The sequence below is a fragment of the Rhinolophus sinicus genome, chromosome 18 (genome assembly GCF_057876585.1).
Source record: "Rhinolophus sinicus isolate RSI-liver-muscle chromosome 18, RSI-T2T, whole genome shotgun sequence".
NCBI classification, from domain to species: domain Eukaryota; kingdom Metazoa; phylum Chordata; class Mammalia; order Chiroptera; family Rhinolophidae; genus Rhinolophus; species Rhinolophus sinicus.
The window spans coordinates 68304111-68328200 of NC_142518.1; the positions used below are offsets into that span (position 1 = coordinate 68304111).

General features: G+C 44.9%; 1 protein-coding gene across 1 annotated transcript; it reads left to right on the forward strand.

Annotated features, from left to right (window-relative positions):
• The first annotated feature begins 10063 nt into the window (after window positions 1-10063).
• Window positions 10064-21857, forward strand: LOC109439546 (nuclear RNA export factor 2-like). Its single transcript, XM_074323306.2, is given in 19 exon segments — window positions 10064-10091; window positions 14662-14845; window positions 15070-15220; window positions 15855-15938; window positions 16049-16153; window positions 16270-16350; window positions 16470-16539; window positions 16684-16772; window positions 16884-16991; window positions 17162-17271; window positions 19101-19137; window positions 19524-19592; window positions 19678-19733; window positions 19875-19982; window positions 20102-20160; window positions 20266-20381; window positions 20477-20519; window positions 21080-21152; window positions 21671-21857. Coding segments are annotated over 19 exon segments (1758 nt in total).
• Window positions 21858-24090: the final 2233 nt, after the last annotated feature.

Genomic DNA, 24090 nt, shown 5'->3' on the forward strand with positions numbered 1-24090 from the left:
GATGTAACTTTACTAGCAATTGTCACCCCAATAAACTTTAATTAAGAAAAAAAGAAAACTTGAGCCCAATTGCAAAGGTGAGGAATGTATATTATATAGATAAATAAAAACATTAACCTGCAGACACTAACTCAAAGCACTTTTTTTTTCAGCTCAGCTCAAGGTGCCATGTTCAATTTTAGTTGCAGGGGGCTCTGCCCACCAACCCTTGTGGGACTTGAGGAATTAAACTGGCAACCTTATAGTTGAGAGCCCACTGGCCCACGTAGGAATCGAATGGCAGCCTTCGGGGTTAGGAGCATGGAGCTCTAACCGCCTGAGTCACCGGGCCGGCCACGAACTCAAAGCACATTTATCAATATAAGCATAATACTCACAATACTCAAGCTCTATTTGTTTCCAAAAAATATGTCTCTGCATGTAGCAAAGACAGGTGCTTCTGTTCAGGTACTACCTACATTGAATTAGAGAATGGGTAGTTACAAAGCACTAGAGTTCTCACTCATGTAGTATAAATTTTAGAAGAACCTCAAAGTCATCCAGTGTGGCATGCTTAAATGTCATTTTCTTTCTCAAACTTTTTGTCAGAACATTCTCTTCACTATTGTACTTAGATATTATTGTGTCAGGATAACTTGAATACAAGAGAATGAATTCTTCATATTTAACGTTTTATCAATTTTTTATTATTCCGTAAACGTACAACATAGATTTCATACAGATATGAAAGATGAGAACAAAGAAATTTGTCACCATTTATGGTCATCAACAATTTTTTAAAGAGCATCATTAAATTTCGATATGGATAGATAATTTTCGACAAAGAAGCCAAAAACATACAATGGAGAAAAGACAGCCTCTTCAATAAACGGTGCTTGGAGAATTGGAAAGCCACGTGCAAAAGAATGAAACTAGCTGCTATCTGTCACCGTGTACCAAAATTAACTCAAAATGGATCAAAGACCTAAACATAAGACCTGAAACAATAAACTGCATAGATCAATATAGAATAGCTTTAAAAGCTCTGGGCTTTTAGAAAAAAGTCAGTCTCATATAAATGTACTAAAATGAAATAACATCTTCCGTTTAATGTACATATATAAATATATTAAAAGGATCATTTGTCTTAAAAACACAAAATATGCATGTGAGAAAATAAGATCATAATCCAGTCTACAAATATGTGAATTTAAAAACCAAACATCAAGATAAAAATATGAACTTTTAATAAAGGTGTTTTATATCATATAGACAAACTATATGGTGTATTTTGTTTTTGTTCACATTTTGTCTTATGCTGCATCTACATAGTTTAATCATGTTTATTCTTTTTTTTATAATTCTTTCAGGAATAAGTTTAGGTTGTTCATTGGAGATCTTTCTGCATTTTTAATGTAGGCATTTTCACTATGAACTTCCCTCTTAGCGCTGCTTTTGTATCTTCCCATAAGTTTTAATATGTTGTGTTTTTGTTTTCAGTTGTCTCACGATATTTTTAAATTTCCCTTTTCATTTCTTCTTTGACTTATTGGTTGTGCAAAAGTGTCTTGTTTAATTTTTACCAATTTATGAATTTTCTAGTGTTCTTTCTGCTATTGATTATTTTCATTTTAAATTAAAATATTATTATGTAAACTTTGACCATTTCTGCTATTGATTTCTAGGTTCATTCTATTGTGGTCATGAAAGATACTGAGTATGATTTCAATCTTCTTAAATTTTTTAAGATCTGCTTTGTGACCTAACATGTCACGTAGCCTAGAGAATGAATGGTCCTTGAGAGCTTGAGAAGAATGTAGTGTATTCTGTTGTTGAATTGAAAATTCTGTATATGTCTGCTAGATCCATTTAGTCTATGCTGGTATTCAAATCCATGGTATTTTTCTGTTGATTCTCTGTTTGGTTGATCTATCCATTAGTTAAAGTGGGGTATTAAAATCTCCTAGTACTACTCTATTGCTATCGATTTCTCCCTTCAGCTCTGTCAATGTCCACTTTATATATATATATATATATATATATATATATATATATATATATATATATACAATTAAGTTTGCAAACTCATCCTAGAAAAATTACTACATACCTCCTTGCTGAGTATCACTATGGTCACCTTTAAAGTACTCCCCTTGGGAAGCTATGTACTGATGCCAGCACCTAGTCCACCCTTCAAAGCAATTTTGGAACTCTTTTCTGGAATGGCCATCAGAGCTGTCATCATGTTACCCTTGATGTACTGAATGTCATCAAAATGTCTTCCTTTCAATATTTCCTTTATCTTTGGGTAAAGAAAGAAGCCACTTGGGGCCAGATCAAGTGAGTAGGGAGGGTGTTCCAATACAGTTGTTTACTGGCTAAAACTCCCTCACAGACAGCACTGTGTGAGCTGGTGAATTGTTGTGATACAAGAACCATGAATTGTTGGAGAAAACTTCAGGTCGTCTAACTTTTACATGCAGCCTTTTCAGCACTTCCAAATAGTAAACTTGATTAACTGCTTGTCCAGTTGGTCCAAATTCATGACGAATTATCCCTCTGATATCAAAAAAGATTAGCAACATTGTTGCAACAAGTTTGCTAACCTAATTGTCAGACCTCATATATATATATATATATATATATATATATATATATATATATACATATATAATATAAAATATATTATATGTAATATATTATATATTATTTAACTAAATTTGGATTTATTTATAATATGTAATATAATATATATAATTATATATGCATTATATATAATATTATATATATTATAAATAAATCCAAATTTATTTTGGATATACTGACAAAGCTTCAGTTTTCCACACAAATCAGCAATAAAGGTGTTCGTAAAACTGCAATTTCTTTTTTATTGCTGTGTAATATTCCATTGCATATATACACTACATCTTCTTTATCCATTCATCCATTGAGGAGCAGAACCCTATTATCATTGTACCCTGTTGTCATGAAACTGACCCACCTTCTGAGCATTGTGGGTTCCTAAGGCTGTGATCACATGGATACTGCCATCACATGGACACTACAGTTATGTGGCAGGCCCAGAACTACTGGTCATGTCAGCACCATGAGCTCTTAAATCCTGGGCTCACATGATACCTCTGGACCTGTTGCAACTATGGTCACGTGGTAGACCCAGCTCTTCAAGTTACCAGAGCATTGTGGACTCCTAAACCCTGCCCACCATGTGGACTCTTCCTGTCACAGGGCCCTTGCTAGCTAGTGGCATGTGGAAGTCTCAGCCCTCAAAATCACATAAACAAACAGTTTTGTAGGGTCATATGGGTGCTATGGTCATGTAACTCCCAATGGTCACATGTCAGGCTCAGCCAGTTCTATCACATGAAGACTGTGGGCTACAACTCTGTAGTTACCTAAGTCAGCAGCTACGTGGCTCCAACCATGATATGGCAGGCAAAGCCCTTGCAGTCATGTGAGTACTGCTGCTACCCAATCACTGTTGGTTATGTATGTCCTATGGTCATGTACCATGCAATGATCATGCGAGACTTAGCTTTCTCAGTCATGCAAGGATTGAGGGCTGTTTGAACCCTGGGTCTTTCCATCTTGTGGCCCATGACGTGCAATACCCTGGAAGTCAGGTAGGGTGCCTTTGCACAGCCGTGGATTACTTGGATCCTGCAGTCTTGTGACTCCCTACAATCTGTATGAAGATCCGTCCTTTGTGTGGAAACTCTCCTGAAGATAGGCTTAGTTTTCTGAGAAGTCAGACCAGGAGGTTCAGAAAACTTTTAGAACTGTCATCCGTCCTCAAGATCAAGGGGAATTTCAGTGAGACTCTGGCTCACTTGGGTAGGAAGGGCCCCAGCCTGGTAGGAGAGGAACAAATAGGCTGTACTAGTTTTCTCAGAATTGGCGGTGAGACATGGCATCTAGGGAGATGGCGTGGAGGGAGAGGGCTCGGCGTGAGATGGCATGGCCAGAGAAGACACCACTTGGAGATGGCATGGAGGGAGAAGGCCTTGCATGAGAGGGCTCAGCATGAGACAGAGCGGCCAGATACTGGTTTGTGGGAGAGGGCTCAGCGGGAGACGGCTTTGAGGGAAAGGGCTCTGCGGGAGACCCCGTGGCGTGGCGGGAGACGGCTTTCAGGGAGAGGACTAGGCGGGAGAGGGCGTGGCCCGAGATGGCTTTGAGGGAGAGGGCTCCACGTGAGATGGAGCGGCTGGAGACCGGTTTGTGGGAGGGGGCTCGACGTGACACGGCGCTGCCTAGCCCGCTTTGAGGGAGAGGGCTCGGCGGGAGACGGCTTTGAGGGAGAGGGCTCGGTGTGAGTTGGCGCGGCCTAGAGGGCTTTGAGGGAGAGGGCTTTGCGGGAGATGGCGTGGCTCGAGATGGCTTTGACTGAGAGGGTTGGGCGGGAGATGGCGCGGCCTAGATGGCTTTGAGAGATACAGCGCAGCCCGAGCGAGCGGCTTTGAGGGAGAGGGCTCGGCGGGAGACGGAGCGGCTGGAGACCGGTTTGTGGGAGAGGGCTCCGCGGAAGATGGCGCGGCCTAGCCCGCTTTGAGGGAGAGGGCTTGGCGGGAGACGGCGGGGCCTAGATGGCTTTGAGGGAGAGGGCTCGGCCGGAGATGCGGCCTAGAGGGCTTTGACGGAGAGGGCTCTGTGGTAGGCGGCTTTGAGGGAGAGGGTTCGGGGGAGAGGGCGTGGCCCGAGATGGCTTTGATGGAGACCGTGCGGCACGAGGGGCTTTGAGGAAGACGGCTCGACGTGAGACAGAGCGGCCGAAGACCGGTTTGTGGGAGAGGGCGCGGCCTAGCCGGCTTTGAGGGAGAGGGCTCGGCGGAAGACTGCGCAGCCTAGAGGGCTTTGACGGAGAGGGCTCTGTGGTAGGCGGCTTTGAGGGAGAGGGCTCGGGGGAGAGGGCGTGGCCCGAGATGGCTTTGACGGAGACCGTGCGGCCGGAGCGGCTTTGAGGAAGACGGCTCGACGTGAGACGGAGCGGCTGGAGACCAGTTTGTGGGAGAGGGCTCCGCGGAAGACGGCGCGGCCTAGCCGGCTTTGAGGGAGAGGGCTCGGCGGGAGACGGAGCGGCCGAAGACCGGTTTGTGGGAGAGGGCTCCGCGGAAGACGGCGCGGCCTAGATGGCTTTGAGGCAGAGGGCTCGGCGGGAGATGGCGAGGTCTAGATGGCTTTGAGGGAGAGTGCTTGGCGGGAGACAACTTTGAGGGAGAGGGCTCGGGGGAGAGGGCGTGGCCCGAGATGGCTTTGACGGAGACCGTGCGGCCGGAGCGGCTTTGAGGAAGACGGCTCGACGTGAGACGGAGCGGCTGGAGACCAGTTTGTTGGAGAGGGCTCCGCGGAAGACGGCGCGGCCTAGCCGGCTTTGAGGGAGAGGGCTCGGCGGGAGACGGAGCGGCCGAAGACCGGTTTGTGGGAGAGGGCTCGGCGGGAGACAGAGCGGCCGAAGACCGGTTTGTGGGAGAGGGCTCCGCGGAAGACGGCGCGGCCTAGATGGCTTTGAGGCAGAGGGCTCGGCGGGAGATGGCGAGGTCTAGATGGCTTTGAGGGAGAGTGCTTGGCGGGAGACAACTTTGAGGGAGAGGGCTCGGGGGAGAGGGCGTGGCCCGAGATGGCTTTGACGGAGACCGTGCGGCCGGAGCGGCTTTGAGGAAGACGGCTCGACGTGAGACGGAGCGGCTGGAGACCAGTTTGTTGGAGAGGGCTCCGCGGAAGACGGCGCGGCCTAGCCGGCTTTGAGGGAGAGGGCTCGGCGGGAGACGGAGCGGACGAAGACCGGTTTGTGGGAGAGGGCTCCGCGGAAGATGGCGCGGCCTAGATGGCTTTGAGGGAGAGGGCTTGGCGGGAGACAACTTTGAGGGAGAGGGCTCGGGGAGAGGGCGTGGCCCGAGATGGCTTTGACGGAGACCGTGCGGCCGGAGCGGCTTTGAGGAAGACGGCTCGACGTGAGACGGAGCGGCTGGAGACCAGTTTGTGGGAGAGGGCTCGGCGGGAGACGGAGCGGCCTAGCCGGCTTTGAGGGAGAGGGCTCGGCGGGAGACGCGGCCTAGAGGGCTTTGACGGAGAGGGCTCTGTGGTAGGCGGCTTTGAGGGAGAGGGTTCGGGGGAGAGGGCGTGGCCCGAGATGGCTTTGACGGAGACCGTGCGGCACGAGGGGCTTTGAGGAAGACGGCTCGACGTGAGACGGAGCGGCCGAAGACCGGTTTGTGGGAGAGGGCTCCGCGGAAGACGGCGCGGCCTAGATGGCTTTGAGGCAGAGGGCTCGGCGGAAGATGGCGCGGCCTAGCCGGCTTTGAGGGAGAGGGCTCGGCGGGAGACGCGGCCTAGAGGGCTTTGACGGAGAGGGCTCTGTGGTAGGCGGCTTTGAGGGAGAGGGTTCGGGGGAGAGGGCGTGGCCCGAGATGGCTTTGATGGAGACCGTGCGGCCGGAGCGGCTTTGAGGAAGACGGCTCGACGTGAGACGGAGCGGCTGGAGACCGGTTTGTGGGAGAGGGCTCGGCGGGAGAGGGCGCGGCCCGAGATGGCTTTGACGGAGAGGGCTCCGCGGAAGACGGCGCGGCCTAGCCCGCTTTGAGGGAGAGGGCTTGGAGGGAGACGGGTCCTAGAGGGCTTTGACGGAGAGGGCTCGGTGGTAGGCGGCTTTGAGGGAGAGGGTTCGGGGGGGGGGATAGGGCGTGGCCCAAGATGGCTTTGACGGAGACCATGCGGCACGAGGGGCTTTGAGGAAGACGGCTCGATGTGAGACTGAGCGGCCGAGACCGGTTTGTGCGAGAGGGGTCAGCGGGAGAGGGCTTTGAGGGAGAGGGCTGGACGTGAGATGGAGCTGCTGGAGACAGGTTTGTGGGAGAGGGCTCTGCGTGAGACAGCGCGGCCAGAGTCGGGTTTGTGGGAGAGGGCTCAGTGGAAGACGGCTCGGTGTGAAATGGCGCGGCTGGAGACGGGTTTATGGGGTGGGAAAGGGCTAGGCGGGAGAAGGCGCCGCTGAGAGATGGATTTGTGGGAGAGGGCTTGGAAGGAGAAAGCATGGTGGTAGATGGTGCGGCCGGAGATTGCCTTGTGGGAGAGGGCTCTGCGGGGATGGCGTGGTCAGAGATGGTTAGGCAGGGGATTTTGGACTTCTCTGGGTGTCCAGGCTCTGAAAACCCAGGGAGACCCGCGCTTTCCCTGTTATGGCTTTCTCTGCCCTCCTCTGATCATGTTGCTATGAGGACACCAATGACCTCTTAGATGCCGATTTGTATAGATGATTCCAGAGTTGATGTTAATTTCTGACTCTTAATGCTTTAAAGGGAAGGAGAGAGACTTTAAAAAAAAATTAGTTTCAAGTGTACAAAATAATGTAGTAGTTAGACATTCATCATTTATATCCCTCACAGAGTGATAATCCCTTCACCCCATCTACTACCCCTCTGACATCGCATACAGCCATTACATTTCCACTGGAGAGATGCTTTTTTAAAAAAAATTTGATATTTTTTTCAATGAAAGTAGCAATCATGCAGAGATTCAGAATTTACTTCTTATATTTACTTTGCTGCTCAGTAGTTTGTTTTTTTGAAGTGCATATGGAGTGGGTTGCCGTAATCCTATTGTGCTTCAGATCTTTAAATAGCTTAAAGTAGTCCAACCAGATACTATTAGCTTCTGATTTTCTAACCATAGCTTCTTTTTCTTTTTTTAAATTTTATTTTATTAAATTTATTGGGGTGACAATTGTTAGTAAAATTACATAGATTTCAGGTGTACAATTCTGTATTACATCATCTATAAATCCCATTGTGTGTTCATCACCCAGAGTCAGTTCTCCTTCCATCACCATGTATTTGATCCCCCTTACCCTCATCTCCCACCCCCCACCCCCCACCCCCCTTACCCTCTGGCAACCACTAAACTATTATCTGTGTCTATGAGTTTCTGTTTCTCATTTGTCTTGTTTTTTTGTTGTTTTTGGTTTATATACCACATACCATTGCTTCTTACACTCCTTGAAAACTCTCTCCTTTTCTTCATGTAGAAAAAAATAGTGTATTTAAGAAAAACATACTAAGTAAAATTATAGGTGATACTTGCATTTCTTAAAAATCACGTAAATCGTACTGAATTAGTAAAAATCAGTAAATAAAGGATTGTGTTTACATTTATGAGCGATTTAATTATTGTTTGATAGGTGGTTAAGGAATGTTATCACTGCAATTTTTTTTATTATACTATATCCACTCAGTTTTCTTTCATTGCAGCACTTCCAGGTTTGTTTTACCAGACACTATGGCTGAGAGACAGCAACGACAAAAATGTGTCCTTCCATGGACATACAGAAATGAAGGTAGAAGGATTTCTATATTGTAGTATTTTTTAAGATAATGCATTAATACGCAACTTGAATCTCAAAGAGAGGGGTAGTGTCGTAGTTCATCCAGGTTGCTATAACAGAACACCATGGACTGGGTGGCCTATAAACAACAGAGATTTATGTTTCACTGTTGGGGAGGCTGAGAAACCCAAATCAAGGTACCGGCAGGTTCTGTGTCTGGTGAGAGCCCACTTCCTGGTTCATAAACAGTGGTCTTATTGATGTGTCCTCACATGGCAGAAAGGGCAGTGGAGCTCTCTGGGGTCTCTTTTATAATGGCACTAATTCCATTTATGAGGGCACCTCCCTCATGATCGAATTCCCCCCAAAGTCCACATCTCCAAATACCATCACAGTGGAGATTAGGTTGAAACAAAGTATATAGCAGGTAGCTTCCTCAGTTTATATGGGAATGGAACATTTCCCCACAGACCATTTGAGATACTAGTGTTTTTTAGAAAACATTTTGGGAGGCTCTGGTCAAATTAATTTTCTCCTAGTACGTTAACATCTTATTTATTAAAAACAATGTAATGTAGGTTTTGCTAATATTTATAATCTATGCTTCTCATTAAGAAACTGCTTATTGCTCTTTAACTCATTTTATCTTATTTCATTTTTAATCTCATTTTTATCTTATTTCATGAGTCAGTGTCTCTCTTGTTTAATCTTTCCACTTGTTCATTCTTTACATTCCCCCAATTTATAAGTATGTTTCTGATATCATGATGACAAGAAATAAGTCATAAGTGCAAGTCATTAGGAAATCTTACCTATAGCAACAAATACAGTACCACACTCTTGAGAGCAAGGTATAATTTAGTTGTAAGGATGAGCATGCAGTATTTCTCATTTGTACCAATTTTCCATGCTATTCCAAAACCAGCTTGTTGTTATTATTTAATAATTACAGCTGCCATTTTTAAGTTCCCATTATATGTCAAGCACTGTGATAACCTCATCATGTAAGTGATTTAATTCTCAGAAAAATCCTGAGAGGGTGTTAGTTTAATTTACAGATAAGTTATATGAGACAGGAAAAGCTATGATATGCCATGGCAATAGCCAATCCCAAATCTCAGTGGCTTGTTTCTCACTCCTACTCCATGTCCATGGCTGGTGCACGTCCATCACAGGAGAGTGGATGTTGCAGGGGTGGGGTCTGAGCAATTCTTATTGGAATAACTTGGAGACCCAAACTGACAGAGGAGCTGCCATCTAGAAAATTGTCGGTGACTGTGCCTGAGGGGAAGAGGGCCCTGGACGGACTCAAATCAATAACCATATATTCTGGCCAAGAAACAACCCTTCACTCACAAACCATTAGCCATAACAGTCACATTTTTACACAGCCCAACCCAAATAAAGGCAGTCAAGAAGTGCAGTTCTATCAGGTGCCTAGAACAGGGGAGAAATGGAAACACTTGGCAAACAGCACTACTGACTACCACATGATAGAATTGAAGCTCAGAGATATTGAGTACTGCCTAAAACTACATAGGCAGTAAGTGACAGACCACATTCCATATATATATGATTATATAGGATTTCAAAGTCCATGCCCTTTCTACTCTTATTTTCTTCAACATTGTTTACTATCCTCTTAAATAAAGTTCATATATACTTAACATAGAAATTCCTTTACTTCAATGCTGCAGTTCCATCTCTTTTAATCATTTTATATTCCAATAGTGGAATTGAATAGACGTGATGGGCTTGATTAAAATCCCCAGCATTGGTAAGCCACAGGTCTTTTCCAAGTAAATAAATTTATTGGATATTTGGATATCTGTGCTATTCAAGGATAAAAATTATGAAAGAAAACCTAATGGTAGATGAAAAGACTGTTCATTTGTTCTATACTTAATAAAAATAATCTCATGCCTTTCCATATTGCCAAGGAAAAACAATAAGAGCAAAAATTAATGAAATTGATAATAGATACTAAAGAGTCGATAAAAATGCTGGATGTTAGTGCTTTCAAAATATAAGAAAATAAAGAAACCCCTGGCAAGATGGATCAAGAAAATTAGAAGGCACAGGTAAGCCCCTTTGGGATGGAAAAGGCATCATGCTTACACTTACAGTAAAGATGTAAAAGGTAAGAGAATATTATGAAAAATATATGCTGATAATTTGAAAATTTATACTAAATGAATAAATTCTAGGAAAAAATAACCTTTTTATGTTGAAGAAATAAAAATGATAATATTAAGAGTATTCTTGATGCATAAGAAGAGAAATTATTGGTCAATCTTAATTAGTTATAGAAATGCAAAAATAATAGAAATAAGAAAACAAACTAAACCCAACAATAGCTAAAACAGATAATACAGGATAACAAAGTTGTGTTTATCACAAACTTGTAATGTTGGTTTAATATTAAAAAAGCCATAATGTAATTCAACAGATTAATAAGATAAAGGAGTAAGAAAAGGATGATATCATAAAGATTCCAGAAAAAAGGGGTGTACAAAAAAATTCATCAACCAATTAAGATTAAACAACAACAATAGCTCTCAACTAATCAGGAATAGAAAGATATTTCTTTACTGACGACGAGTATTAGAAAATACAATTAACACCATACATAATAGTCAAACATTAAAAGCATCCATTTCAAATCAGAATCGGCAAAGATGACTAATGTAATCACTTACGTTCAATATCTTACTGAGTCTCCTAGGCATTCCAGTAAGCCAAAATACATACATACATGCATAAGTTAATTGTATAAAAGTGAAAAGAAACAAAACGAAGTATAATTGTCTTCATATAAAATGCAAGAGAATCTACAAAAAATTATAATAGCAATTAAGATTATTGGATGTTAAGATTCACGTACACAAAATAATTGCAACAAATAGAAAAATCATGTATTCATTGAAATATACCATTAACAATAGCAAAAAAAAATTGATTCTGTGAAATATACCATGAATTGGCTCACTGGGCAAGTAGTCCAACACTTGTAAACACTCATAGGCTTTCCTGTACTATAGAGACTGAAATGCTAAACAAGAATGGAGACCCATGTGAGTGTGTATGCGTGTACTAGAGCCCCTTGAATCTAGAGTCCCAAACAGATCTCCGTGTATCAAGCATATGCACCATAGGGAGACTTGGAGGTAGAATAATGTGGTAGCCACATGCAGGGTCAGCTACGTATGATGCAGGAGGTCTCTGGGTTTTATGGGACAACCATAGCAGAGATTTTAGCATTCAGTCTTTGCCATACATGTCAAGTAACGAACAGGCAGTGGTGGTGTTGCAGCTATAGCAGTCCCATAACATGAGTGGGCTGCCCCAGGCCGTGCAACATCCAAGCCCACTTTTCTGACCCTCACAGAGTTTTTGTATGATATGTAATGTATTATATCAAAGGAGTCTTATTTTTATGAAATAGCTAGAATGCATTCTGACATAGGCAAGTGGGAACCTTGATTAACAGAGTGTTTCATGCTAAAATTGGTTGCAAACAGAGGACCCTGAAGGAAATGGAAATCTGGGATAGGTTATTGGACCTAGGAGGATCTGAAGATGGTAAGGATCTAATTGACACTAGAGGATGAAATATTTGTATTCCATGGCACACAGTGGTAAAACAGTTGCAAAGTTACATCTGTGGTCACTTGAATTGAAATGCCTTTGAAGTCTATGTGAGTGGAACAAGCAGCTGCTGTTAGGGACTCAGAGGACACTCTTTTCCTCAGCATTGGGGGACGTATTGGTGAGGAGGACATGTTCATGTTTGAAGTGTTCTGAAGTAGCTGACTTGTGTAAGCCACAGATTAAATGGGAGATCCTGTCATTGACATGGTCACCCTCATTTCAGTGAGGATATTGGGATCCTAGAGTCAAAGGCCAAGTAGAAGCACTTAACCTCCTAGGTCAAGTTGAGTGCTGTTTACCTTAATAGGCAGCAAGAATGGAAAGGTAGTCACATTGGTTTGACCTACAGCAACCTATGAAAATGGCTAATTCATGAACAGATCTCTTGGATCTTGAAATATCTGAAAATCCTTGAAAGTTGAAGTTGATCAGTGTAAAAATAAATGAAACAAATATTTATAATAAAATATAAAAACATAAAGCAAAACTCTAGATCTGGTGACTTGAGCTATCGTGATGGCGAATGATGATACCTTATTCAATTCCCACACCTGACCCAGAACACCAAGAACAAATAGACTACTGAGGAAAAGGCCTTACAATAGTCACAAGTAACTACAGTAAATCTTCTTGCGATTTACCAGTTACTGTGCACTTGCTCGAAGGACACTTGCTCTGAGCCAGAGCTCAACAACCCTCTTCTGAGAAAGACCAGATCATGAATATTTGAGACATTTGAGGCCATTTAGTCTTTATTGTAACTATTCAACTTTGCTATTGTAGAGTGACAGCCTTACATTCAGCCTATCATGGAGAATGTTCCATATGCACTTGAGAAGAATGTATATTTTGCTGTTTTTGGGTGGAGTGTTCTGTACATATCTGGTCCATTTGATCTATAGTATTCAAGTCCTCTATTTTCTTATTTGTCTGGTTGTTCTATTATTGAAAGTAGGATATTAAAGTCTCCTACTATTGTGTTGCTATTTCTTTCTTAATTTTTGTCAATGTTTGCTTCATATATTTAGGAGCTCTGGTATTTGGTGCATAAGTATAGTTTTTATATTTATTTGGTTAATTGATACCTATATTATCATATAATGTCTTTCTTTGTCTCTTGTAACAGTTTTTGACTTACATTCTATTTTATCTGGTATTAGTATAACTACTTCTGCCCTCTTCTGGTTATTGCTTCCATGGGATATCTTTTGCTATCCTTTCACTTTCAGCCGAAACTTGTCCTTAGATCTAAAGTGAGTTTCTTATAGACAGCATATAGTTGGATCTTGCTTTTTTTTAATCCATCTTTTTATTGGGGAGTTTAATTCATTTGCATTTAAAGTAATAATTGATAGGGAAGGACTTACTATTCCCATTTTGTTAAAATTTTTCCATGTCTTATAGCTTTTTTGTCTCTTCTTTCCTCTCTTACTGCCTTCCTTTATGTTTCATTGATTTTTTTTTTGTACTGATATGCTGTGATTTCATTCTAATTTGCTTTTGCATATATTCCATGGATATTTTCTTTGTGGTTACCATTGCAATTACATAAAACATCTTAAAGTCACAGCATCTGATTTTACATTGATAACAATTTAATTTCAATTGCATATAAAACCATTACTCATTAGTATTTCTTGTAGAACAATTCTAGTGGAATGAACTCCCTCAGCTTTATGTGGGAAAGGCTTAATTTCTCTTCCATTTTTTGAAGGATAGTTGTGCAAGACACAATATTCTTGGTTGATAAGTTTTTTCTTTAGCATATTGACTGTACCATCTCACTCCCTTCTAGCCTGCAAAGTTTCAGCTGAGAAATCCACTGATGATCTTATGGAAGCTCACTTGTATGTGACGAATCACTTTTCTCTTTTGCCTATGAGAGTCTCTCATTGTTGACTTTAGACAATTTGATTATAACATATCTTGATGTGGTTCTTTTTGATTTATTCTAGTTGTAGTTCTTTCAGCTTCTTGAAATGTCATGTACATGTCTTTCTTCAGATTTGGGAAGTTTTGGGCCATTATTTCTTTTTTCTTTCCCTTTCTTCTGCCTCCCTCCCCCACTTCGATTCAAACCGTGGTTTCTCAGTCTGCTTGTGTAGGACACAGCTCCCTGGCCCACGCTGGTATTACCAGCCCATGCTGGTATTATGACCCTTGCGCTCCCCCTGGTTGAGGCAGTCAGTTGCCAGTCATCAGTTGGCCACTCACAGCAGCTCTCACCAGCAGCCCACGGCAGCACTCAGCAGCCCGTGACAGCTCACAGCAATCTCCGGCTGCTCACGGCAGCCCAGCTCCAGGGAGAGCTGTTGTTCACAATCTTAGCTGTAGAGGGCACAGCTCACTGGCCCATGTAGGAATCAAACCAGCAACCTTGGCACCAGGAACATGGTGCTCCAACCACCTGAGCCGGACCCCTGCTCCATTTTTAAAAAGGTTTAACACAGTTACCTCCTCTTCCTCTTCCTCCTCTACTTCCTCCTCTGTGATCTCTCCCCTGACAGTACCATATGTTAGGTAGGGTTCTCCTATCTGGATAGGCAGAGGAATTTCCTTTCTGGAGACTATGGGAATGGTGCCTTAGAGCAGGTTAGCACATTGCTTGCCATACCATGGCATTGGTCTAAGATGTGGTACCTGGTAAGTGGGCCAAAGATGTGTCTTCAAACTTGTGTTTTTGTTCCCCTTTTTAGAATATAGTAATGGTGGTAGCTCACCTCAAAGAAGAAAGAAAAGTTGGAGTTCTTTCCGAGGTAATTTTGGCAAGAGGAACCGTCGTTATGAACATGGTGGATATAAGCCTCAGCCTTCCCACCTTCAGGAGGATGATAGAAACGTGAGGATGAGGGATGTCCAGGTGGACCTCCAAACGAGACAGTAAGTGACCAAGCAGCCTGGTTTGCATGTAACTGCCCACGGGACTGCAACTTTTTCACTCTCCATGGTCTTTTTTATCCTCTCACTGGAAAACTGAAAAATGCTAGAAGTGAAATAATGGTTGAGCAAGCCTAATTGTAGTCCTGGTGTCAGAGAGGTGAGGGTGTATAGAAGACTCCTTAGCATTTATGGCCACCCTCCTTCTCTACACCTCCCTGCTGCAGTACTCCCTATACCACTGACCACAAGAGAAGAGTGAAATTTCATAATGAAGGCTGTATCCAGATTACTGTGTGGAGAAATAAAAAACTTCTTGAGGGAAAATTTGGGGAGAATGCACAAGATGGAACCCTGGGGAGCTGGTTCAAGATCAAAGTAAGTGTCCTGAAAAAAAAAAAAAATGCGATGTGCAGGAAGGAAAGGTCAGCTAGAGTTATGTTGGTCTCATGTAGAGATACTAGGTACTTTGTTGGGGACAGTTTGTAATCTTTCCTTTTTATTACCAGGAGGTAACATTCTTGTTCCTCTAAGGGGAAATTCAGAGAAGCAGTATAAAGGAGGCAGGCAGACTGTAGGGAAAGTGGAAGAGACTGCCTAAAAGCAAAGGTGGAACTATTGCCAAGGAGATGGAACAACTCCACACTAGATGTCTCAGTTTGAGTCAAGATGAGTGTAGGCGATGGAGGGTCAAGTCTCTGGAGAACTTGTCAGAGGGGCAAGCAGTCTGCACTAGGTAGCGTTTCCTGGAAATTCATAAAAGAAGGATCATATCTAACACTTTATGTTGATTATATGGAAGAGAGTTTGAATAGAAAGAAAGGGGATTTAGGAACTCCATATTTGGCACAAACATAAAACATGTCTGTGCTCCCTTCTTTAGAAACCCTTTAAAGCTCAGTAGAAAGTTGGAAAAGAACATCGTGTTAGATCTGTTCTCCAGCCCCCTTTCCATGTTGTCCCTCTTCCCATGTTGTTCCTCCTCTCTCCCTTCCTTTCTTTTCACCCTTAGGTTCCTGATGGGATGAAGTATGACAAGACATGGCTAATGAATTCAATCCAGAGCCATTGCAGTGTCCCTTTCACTCCAGTGGATGTAAGACAGGATGGTGAAGCCAGATTAGGGCACACAGGGAAGGGGGAGAGACCTGGCTCAGCATAGGACAACAGCTTATGTCACTGTTGTTGTTCCTTTAATCCCTGTAGTTCCACTATGTGAAAAACTGGGCCCAGTTCTTTGTCCAGGATGCTAGCGCTGCCTCTGCATTGAAGGATGTCAGCTACAAGATTTGTGATGAGGAGAACCAAAAGGTGTGTGTGGAGGGCATTACCTGTACATAGTCCAGGGGCAGAAGGATACGTCAGGGGCTGGTCATCTTCTTTGGAACTGGAGTTCCTAGTGCTTACCCCACCGCTCCTTCCTGCAGATACCTATCTTTGTCAGTACTTCTGCTGTACCCTACTCTGTGCGGGATAAGTTGGAGCCAAAGGAAATGGAGCAGTTAAAGGTAATGCAGACTCAAGGCATGTTGTGTGCTCACACCCAGACCTGCCTCTTCTTCCTCCGACCCCCAATTTTCCTATCACCACCATAGCCTCAGCACTTTCTCTCCATCTTCCTCTGCAGCTGACCATGAACAAGCGATATGATCCCTCCCAGAAAGCTCTTGACCTCCAGAGTCTCCGCTATGACCCTGGTACGGCTACAGCAGTAATTCTAGGACAGCTGAGGGCAGAGAGATTTGCCTGGGAGGGGGACTTAGGGATGGTAGCAAGGGAGTGGTTAGTGCTGATCATGGAACCTCTCAGCCTTATGATTTCCTCCCCTCGGCTTCCTGAAGACTTGGTGGGCCTTGATATTGATATAATCCTGAATCGAAGAAACTGCATGGCTGCCACCCTGCAGATCATCAAAAAGAATTTCCCTGAGGTGAGGCCTGGTTTTACGGCAGGGGGTTGAACAGATGGGGTCGGGGTGGGGCACATTTGTCCCCAAGGACCTAGATAGTAACCTTCGCTCTAACGCTTCTTTCCCTAAAAGCTGTTGTCCTTGAACTTGCGCAACAACAAACTGCACCAGCTGGATGGCCTGTCTGACCTTATTCAGATAGCCCCCACAGTGAAGATCCTGAACCTCTCCAGAAATGAGGTGAGAAGAGGTAGCCAGATCAAAGTTGGGTTGTGGGGGTGGTGGTGCTCATCAGAGTGATGACAGGAGGCAGACAAAAGTACCTCTGGGGGAAAAAGGGGGTTGTGGCTGTAGTGGCCCAGTGTGTGTGCCTGGGGCTTCTATGACAGTTTCCTTCCCATATTTCTCAGCTGAAGTTGGCATGTGAGTTGGACAAGATGAAAGGGCTGAAGCTTGAAGAGCTATGGCTGGAAGAGAACCCCTTGTGTGGTACCTTCCCAGACCAGTCCACCTACATAAGGTTGGTGATAACCACTCTCACCCTTCCTGGGGATGCTTGCTCCTTGGAAGACTGAACTGCCCCTGAGAATCCACATGTGCAGGAAACTACAGCCTTGTCCTCTAGAAGGACCACAAACCCCACACTCTTCTCTCTGTGAGTCCTTCACCTGTGAGGCGTTTCCTTCCTCTGACCTGCTCACCTGGTCTGGGGTCTGTATCCCAACTTTCTGCACCTAGTTTTCAAGAGTGTGCTGCAGGAAGCAGGATATCCCTTCCTCACCAGGACCAGGAGGGGCCAGCCTTGAGCCAGACATTAGTGCCCTGCGCTGAGAAGGGTCCTCTAGCCCAGGGCCTTGTGCTGAGACAGGCCTTCTTACCCCAAGCTGATATGGGGTTTCTCCCCTACTTCCCAGAGAGGGGCACTGTTTCCTATATTTGAAAAGGGTTTGCCCTCCAATCCCAGGCTGGCATGAGAACTTTCCCATTGTATTTGGAGGGTCAAGGCCCTGGGTGGCGGCCATAATGACATCCATTCTTCTGGCTCAATGCCAGGAGCTGGGCCCTCCTTGGGAGAAACCAGGGTTCCCTGAGTTAGGGGCCAGAAGTTGGCCACTATATGTGAGCATAGGGCCTCTTGAGGGAGTAGCAGAAGGCATAGGGCAGAAGGGGTTGAGGAGATAGGATATACCTCTCAGGGGCACTGCCCCTCCTTCCCTCCACACATCACATCTTCCTGCCTGGGCCTTCAGAGGAGCCCTGTGTAGCCCGACATGGATATGATTCCTCAGGCAAGGAACCAACTAAGACAGACACAGGTGCACAGGGGCCATGAGGAGAGAAGGTGGTTTTTGTAAGAGGGGACCACAGACCCTCTACTCCATGCTGAGCTGGGGCCTGACACTTTTCTGTTTGGGGAAGGTCTCCTGCCTCCATGGCTGCTTCGTTTCCCATGCCCAGTTCAGACTGAGCTCCCACAGGTGGCAAAGTTTCAGCCAGCATCTAATGGGCCCCCAGCCCAATAAGTGCATGTTTTCCCTTCCTACCTGAGGTCCCAGGGTCAGCCAAGGGCAGGTGAAGGAAAGTGCTACAGCAGGGGAGCCATGTCCCCTTCTGTTTTCTTCCCTGACCCGCACCTCCATGGCAGAGCTTCTTTCCCTTCCCTTTGCTTTGCTTTCTCTTTCTCCCTTGTCTCTACTCCCCTACGTCTCCCCCATCATTCCCCTCCTCTCTTCACTCCCTTTTTGTCTTCATCCCCCTCTCTTTCCTTCCCTTCTTCCTGCACATTGCCTCAGTCACCTCCCTGCCCCGGCATCCCAGCCCATCCCTTGCATGTGTCCTGGCCCTGGCAGAATGCTGGACCCCCAGTGAAGTAGCAGAGCCCTGGGCTCCCACCCCATTCCCTCTTCTGTCTGGAGCCTTCAGTGGGGACCTGGAGGAAGGAAGGGAGGCAGAAGGGGGAAGAAGCCCTGAATCCTGGGATCCAAATGCTGTTTTGTGTGGCACTGGAGAAGGGAGTCAGGGCAGTTTAGGTGGGAGCTACCCAGGGGACAGGAGGGGGAGGGAGGGAAGAAGAGAAGGAGGGAGGGAGGGAGAGAGAGAGAATGGATATGAATGTGAAGCTGTGGAGAGAGATGAGACTGCATGCTTCAGACATCCCATATGACAGGTGCTCAGTGCTCAGCAGGGGAGTGGACCCAGGACCCTAGAAATCAGAGGCTTAGGGGGGCAAAGGGGCTGCTGGGTGGGCAGAACACACTGGTATCTGTTTATGTCATCAGTGTTTTAGCTAAACGGAAGCATTACCACACAAACTATCAACCACTCCTTTCTATTTTTGGTTTTGGACAGTGCCATCAAGAACTGTTTCCCCAAGTTGTTACGCCTGGTAAGTGCCTACATTCATCATTGTCTCTTACTAGGATTGACGACCTCCACACCTGCCCTCAAGCAATTTGGATCTTGCTTAGATTATGTGTTTGCATCAGACCCTTATCCATTTTAAGGGACATGAACCCCTAAAAAAGACATGAATATGCTCTCTGGAAAATGTACACATATATACAGACAGACACAAGTTGCATATAGTAGTAGAGATTTTCCAGACCTCATGATGCAGATGCCCACTGTAATCAGGCCCATGGAATATTCAGGGTCCTTTCGCACCTGACCTCTGACCCTCACCCTTTCCTGGGCCCATCCTTTTCATAATCATCCAGGACCACTGGATGATCTCCCTGGTCTCTGCTGCTGACTTCCTCTTCTCTTCTCCAGGATGGCCAGGCGTTACAACCCCCAACTACTATTGACATTGACAAACCCTACTTAACAAAACCTTGTGAGGTAAGAAAAAAGGATCAAAGAATATTTGGGGTATTGCAAGGGAGGCTTTATCAGTAACATAGTCTTAAACGTCTTTTGATTTCAGGAAAGCTATAAAGGATGTGAGGCACTGAAGAGTCTAGTCCTGCAATTCCTGAAAGAGTAAGTACCGCTGGGACCACCAGGAATGGGGAGGGCTGGGATAGACTGGGTTACCCATGCACAGGTCTGCTCATGGGCATTTTCAAGTTCTATTTGAGGTCCAGACCATAGAGATAGACTGCCTTCATTGTTCCCCCACAGATACTACTTTATTTATGACTCTGGAAACCGACAGGGTCTCCTCGCTGCTTATCACGACGAGGCCTGTTTCTCCCTGACCGTTCCATTCAACCCCATAGAACCAGCTCTGTGAGTATCATAGCTCAGGCCCTGCTCTTGGGCCATCTGGCTCCCCAGTATACACCAGTCAGCTTCTGGAAACACCCACACTGGCCAGACCACCACCTCCTGTTCCTCTTTTCTCCTAGAAGCAGCTTGTTTGAGTACTTCAAGGATAACAGGAATATGAAGAACCTCAAGGACCCCTGTGCGTGTGTGATGGGTTAGATTGGGCAGGGAAAGGGGGCATGAAGGGGTCAGTCATAGAGCCGAGGGTGTGGCAACCATGACTTTCACTGTCCTCTACCTACAGTCCTACGGGTTCAGCTGCTGAAGCGTACAAAACATGACATTGTGTGCTCCCTCTGTGTGTTGCCCAAAACTCAGCATGACCTCCTCTCCTTCATGGTGGACATGTGGTTCCAGACGGTGAGCACCTGTTTCCTCTCTGGGGCAGGCCCAGAAAGCTGTAGGTGGGTAGGAGGCGTAGGTGGTGACTGAGCACCTGGGCCCTTCCCTTTCAGGAAAGGATGCTCTGCTTCTCTGTCAATGGGGTGTTCAAGGAAGGTGAGTGTGTGTAGAGTCTCCTCCTCAGATGTCCCACTGCCGCCACACCCTGGCTGGGCTCCCTCTCAGAACTCTCCCAAATCCCTTATCCCTCCCCTTTCTTTCCTGTTCCCTCTGTGTTCTCCTGAATCCCCTCTGCCTCCAAACCATCCTGGTATGACCTGCATCCATGCCCACACAGCTTGGGCGTTATGGGCACACACTGTGGCCTTTGATGGCTGTCGTCCTAGATGCTTACTCTGAGAACTTGGGCCCATTACCTAACCTCTCATGTTCCTCATTTGCCTCATGGACTTAATAAATCCCACCTCTGGGTAGCTGTGCAAAATGAAACCTATGAACTTGTGAAGGGCTTGTCCCAGGGCCCAGCACGTGGTAACATCCCTGTCAGTGAGAGCAGATGGCCCCTATTGTTGCCCTCTCCATCTCCCATACCCTGATTCCCAGTGAACAGTTGTTCCCTTTGGCATGAGAATCAAGCCAGACCCTGACAGGGGAAGGCAGTGTGAGCATGTGAAGCATGTGAGACTTTAAAGGGCTGTTGTTTGTTGTTGTGGAAGTGGATGGAAATTCTCAAGGTTCTATGCGTGCCTTCAGCCGGACCTTCATCGCTACCCCTGCCAGCAGTTCCGGGTGAGTCCTGCACTGTGGGTGAGCACCTCCAGTCTAGCCTGGGTCCAGGGGTGTGGGAATATGCATTTCCTTGGGGTTTTCTCAACATTGTGGGAAGCCAACAGGTAGATCCAAGCAGCAGTCCAGCATAGGGGTTAAGAGCGTGGGCTCTGGGGTTAGAGCACTGTGTCCTCTTTCTGACCTAACACTCACTAGGTTGTGACCTTGGTCAAGTCACGTGACCTTTCTGTGACACAATGTCTTCCTCTAAAAATGGGATTAGACTGTCCTGTCATGTAGGCTGTTTTACAGAGTAATTGCTTTGGGTTTAAACCTGTAAATTTAGTGAAGCTGGTAGAGAATCTCTCCAAGAGTGGGCTCTGTGAGAGAGGCAGAGCTAGCAGCCAAGGAACCTGGGGGGCAGGCACAGTCTGGGTATGGAAGGAATCTGGTTGCTGAGTGGCAGTGGGAGCAGGATCCTTGGTGGGGATGTGGGGTTGTATTTCCATCAGCTCTCTGAGGGCCCATTTTCCCTCCAGTATATTCATCGTGAATGATGAACTATTTGTGAGAGACATCACCCCCAGCAAGACTCAAAGTGCATTCTCCATCCAAGTGCCGGCACCCATCTCAAGCTCTGGGCCCAGCCTCTCCCAGCAGCAGCAGGAAATGGTGCAGGCTTTCTCCACCCAATCTGGGATGAGCTTCCAATGAACTCAGAAGTGAGTGCTGGCTGTGCATGTGGATAGGAGGGAGCTGGGAGGAGCAAAGGAGTGAATAGTGGGAACTCGGACGTAATTATCTTAAATCTCGTTTCCTACAAAAGTTTGCATGTGAACAATCCCCTAATTTTATACTAATACATTTAAATATAGTATATTATAAAACCCAGTTTTCCTAGTGCACATCCTGTTTTGAAACTTGTTTTGTTTATTAATTGTTAGCACCAGCATAGTTTCCTCTCAGTATATATTAAGCTACCTTGTTCCTGCTAAGATCTGTGTATTAAACAATTGAATGCCAGTAGGCCACAAGTTATTGTTGATAGACATTTGCCTTGTCACTACTTTTTCAGTATTACATGCAGTGCCACCTGCTCATTATGGTACATACATCTTGGAGAATTTGGAGGTTTCTTTCTGTATCATAGATTAACAATAACATTGTGTGGTCAGAGTGTTTCCATTTTGTCCTAAGTGAGGTCATCTGTCCTCCCTCACCACAGGTGCTTTCAGTACAATGAGTAGGCTATACTGGAACTACATAATTCTTTTTTATTATTATTATTAGTTTCGGGTGTACAAAACAACATAATGATTGGGCATTTACACACCTCACAAAGTGTTAACCCAACAAGTCTACTACCCACCTGACACCATACATAGGAATTACAATACCATTGACTATATGAACTATAAAATTCTTCACTCGTCAAAAAGTAAAGTTTGAGAATTCAGAGATAAAAGGAAATGGATCTCTAGGCTTTCAGGAAGGATAAGGGGACAGAAATCAGGTGGCCTGGGGATGAACCTCAGGGCTCCTGGCTGTGTTATATTCCCCATTCTCTCTCTTGACTTTCTCTAGTTGAAGGAGGCAAGATTCCAGAGGAGGCCCTCGTGCAGTGACCTGGAATCTTGGAAACAAAGCCCAGTAAAGGAGCCCTCAGGTGTCCTCATCTTCATCCTCATCATACTTGTTATATCTCTTCTCCAACCTGAGGCCACATCCATGTCTAAGGTTGGAGCCCGGCTGACCAAGAAGCCAAAGTTTACCTTGAAGCCTGCTAGTTGTTCTGTATGTTTCCCCCTCATGATCCTTGTTCATTTTCATATTAAAGAGTGGCATTGCACATTGCATTCTGTGTCTTAGATTGTTCTTTCCCTGCCCCAACCATGAGCCAAAGGGGCCAGGACCAGCAGGTCCCGTCTCCCCCTTCATCCATGGCCATCTCTAGATCAGGCGTCCACAGTGCTTGAAAATGATGGGGTAGGGACTCCATTCCTGGACTACCTTACAATCCGAGCTTTGGTCCCTGTATCCTGATAACCTTCTTTCTACCACTTCACAATAACTCACAAGCTGTGACACTCACTTTTGTAAACAAACTTGACATCTTTAGCAAGTGGAGTGCCATATGTATTGTAGTATTCATGGATTTCTTAATCATTTAACTGGTCTAAAACCATGCTAACATTTTTAGTAGGTTCTTACCTTATTTTTAATGTATCACTGACAAAGATTTTGAGTGTTGTGTACCTAACCCTATTTTCCCCACAAGTCCTGTGTTGTTTTTTTCACTTTTTAATTTTGAAATAATTATTGATTTACCAAAAGTTACAAAAATTGTGCAGAGAGGTCATGTGTATTCTCCACTCATATTCTCCCAATGATAAAGTCTTGAATTACAACAACGCAATATCAGACCAGGAAATGGACTTTTGTATATTCCACAGAGCTTGCTGAGATTTCACCAGTTCCACATGCACTAATTTGTGTGTTAGAGTGATGCACTTTTATCAGCTATGTATATTCTGTAACCATCACCACAAACAAAATACAAACTTCCATCACTGCAAGTTTCCTTCATGCTACCCTTTATAACACACATACCTCTCCGTTGCCACACATCCCTAACCTCTTTCAAACACTCTTATAATTTCAAAAATGTCATATAAATGGAATCCTATAGTGTACAACCATTTGGAATGGATTTCTTTCCCTTAGCATAACTCCCCTGAGAGCCATCCAAGTCGTTAAGTGTATCGATAGCCTGTTCCTTCTTATTGCTGAGTAGTATTCCATGGTGTGGATGTACCAGTTTGTTTAAACACTCATCTGTTAAAGGAACATTTGGGCTGTTTTCACTTTTAAAGTATTATGAATAAAACTTATGAACATTCATATACAGGATTTTGCATGAACACAAATTTTCATTTCTCTGTGCAATTGCTGCATCATA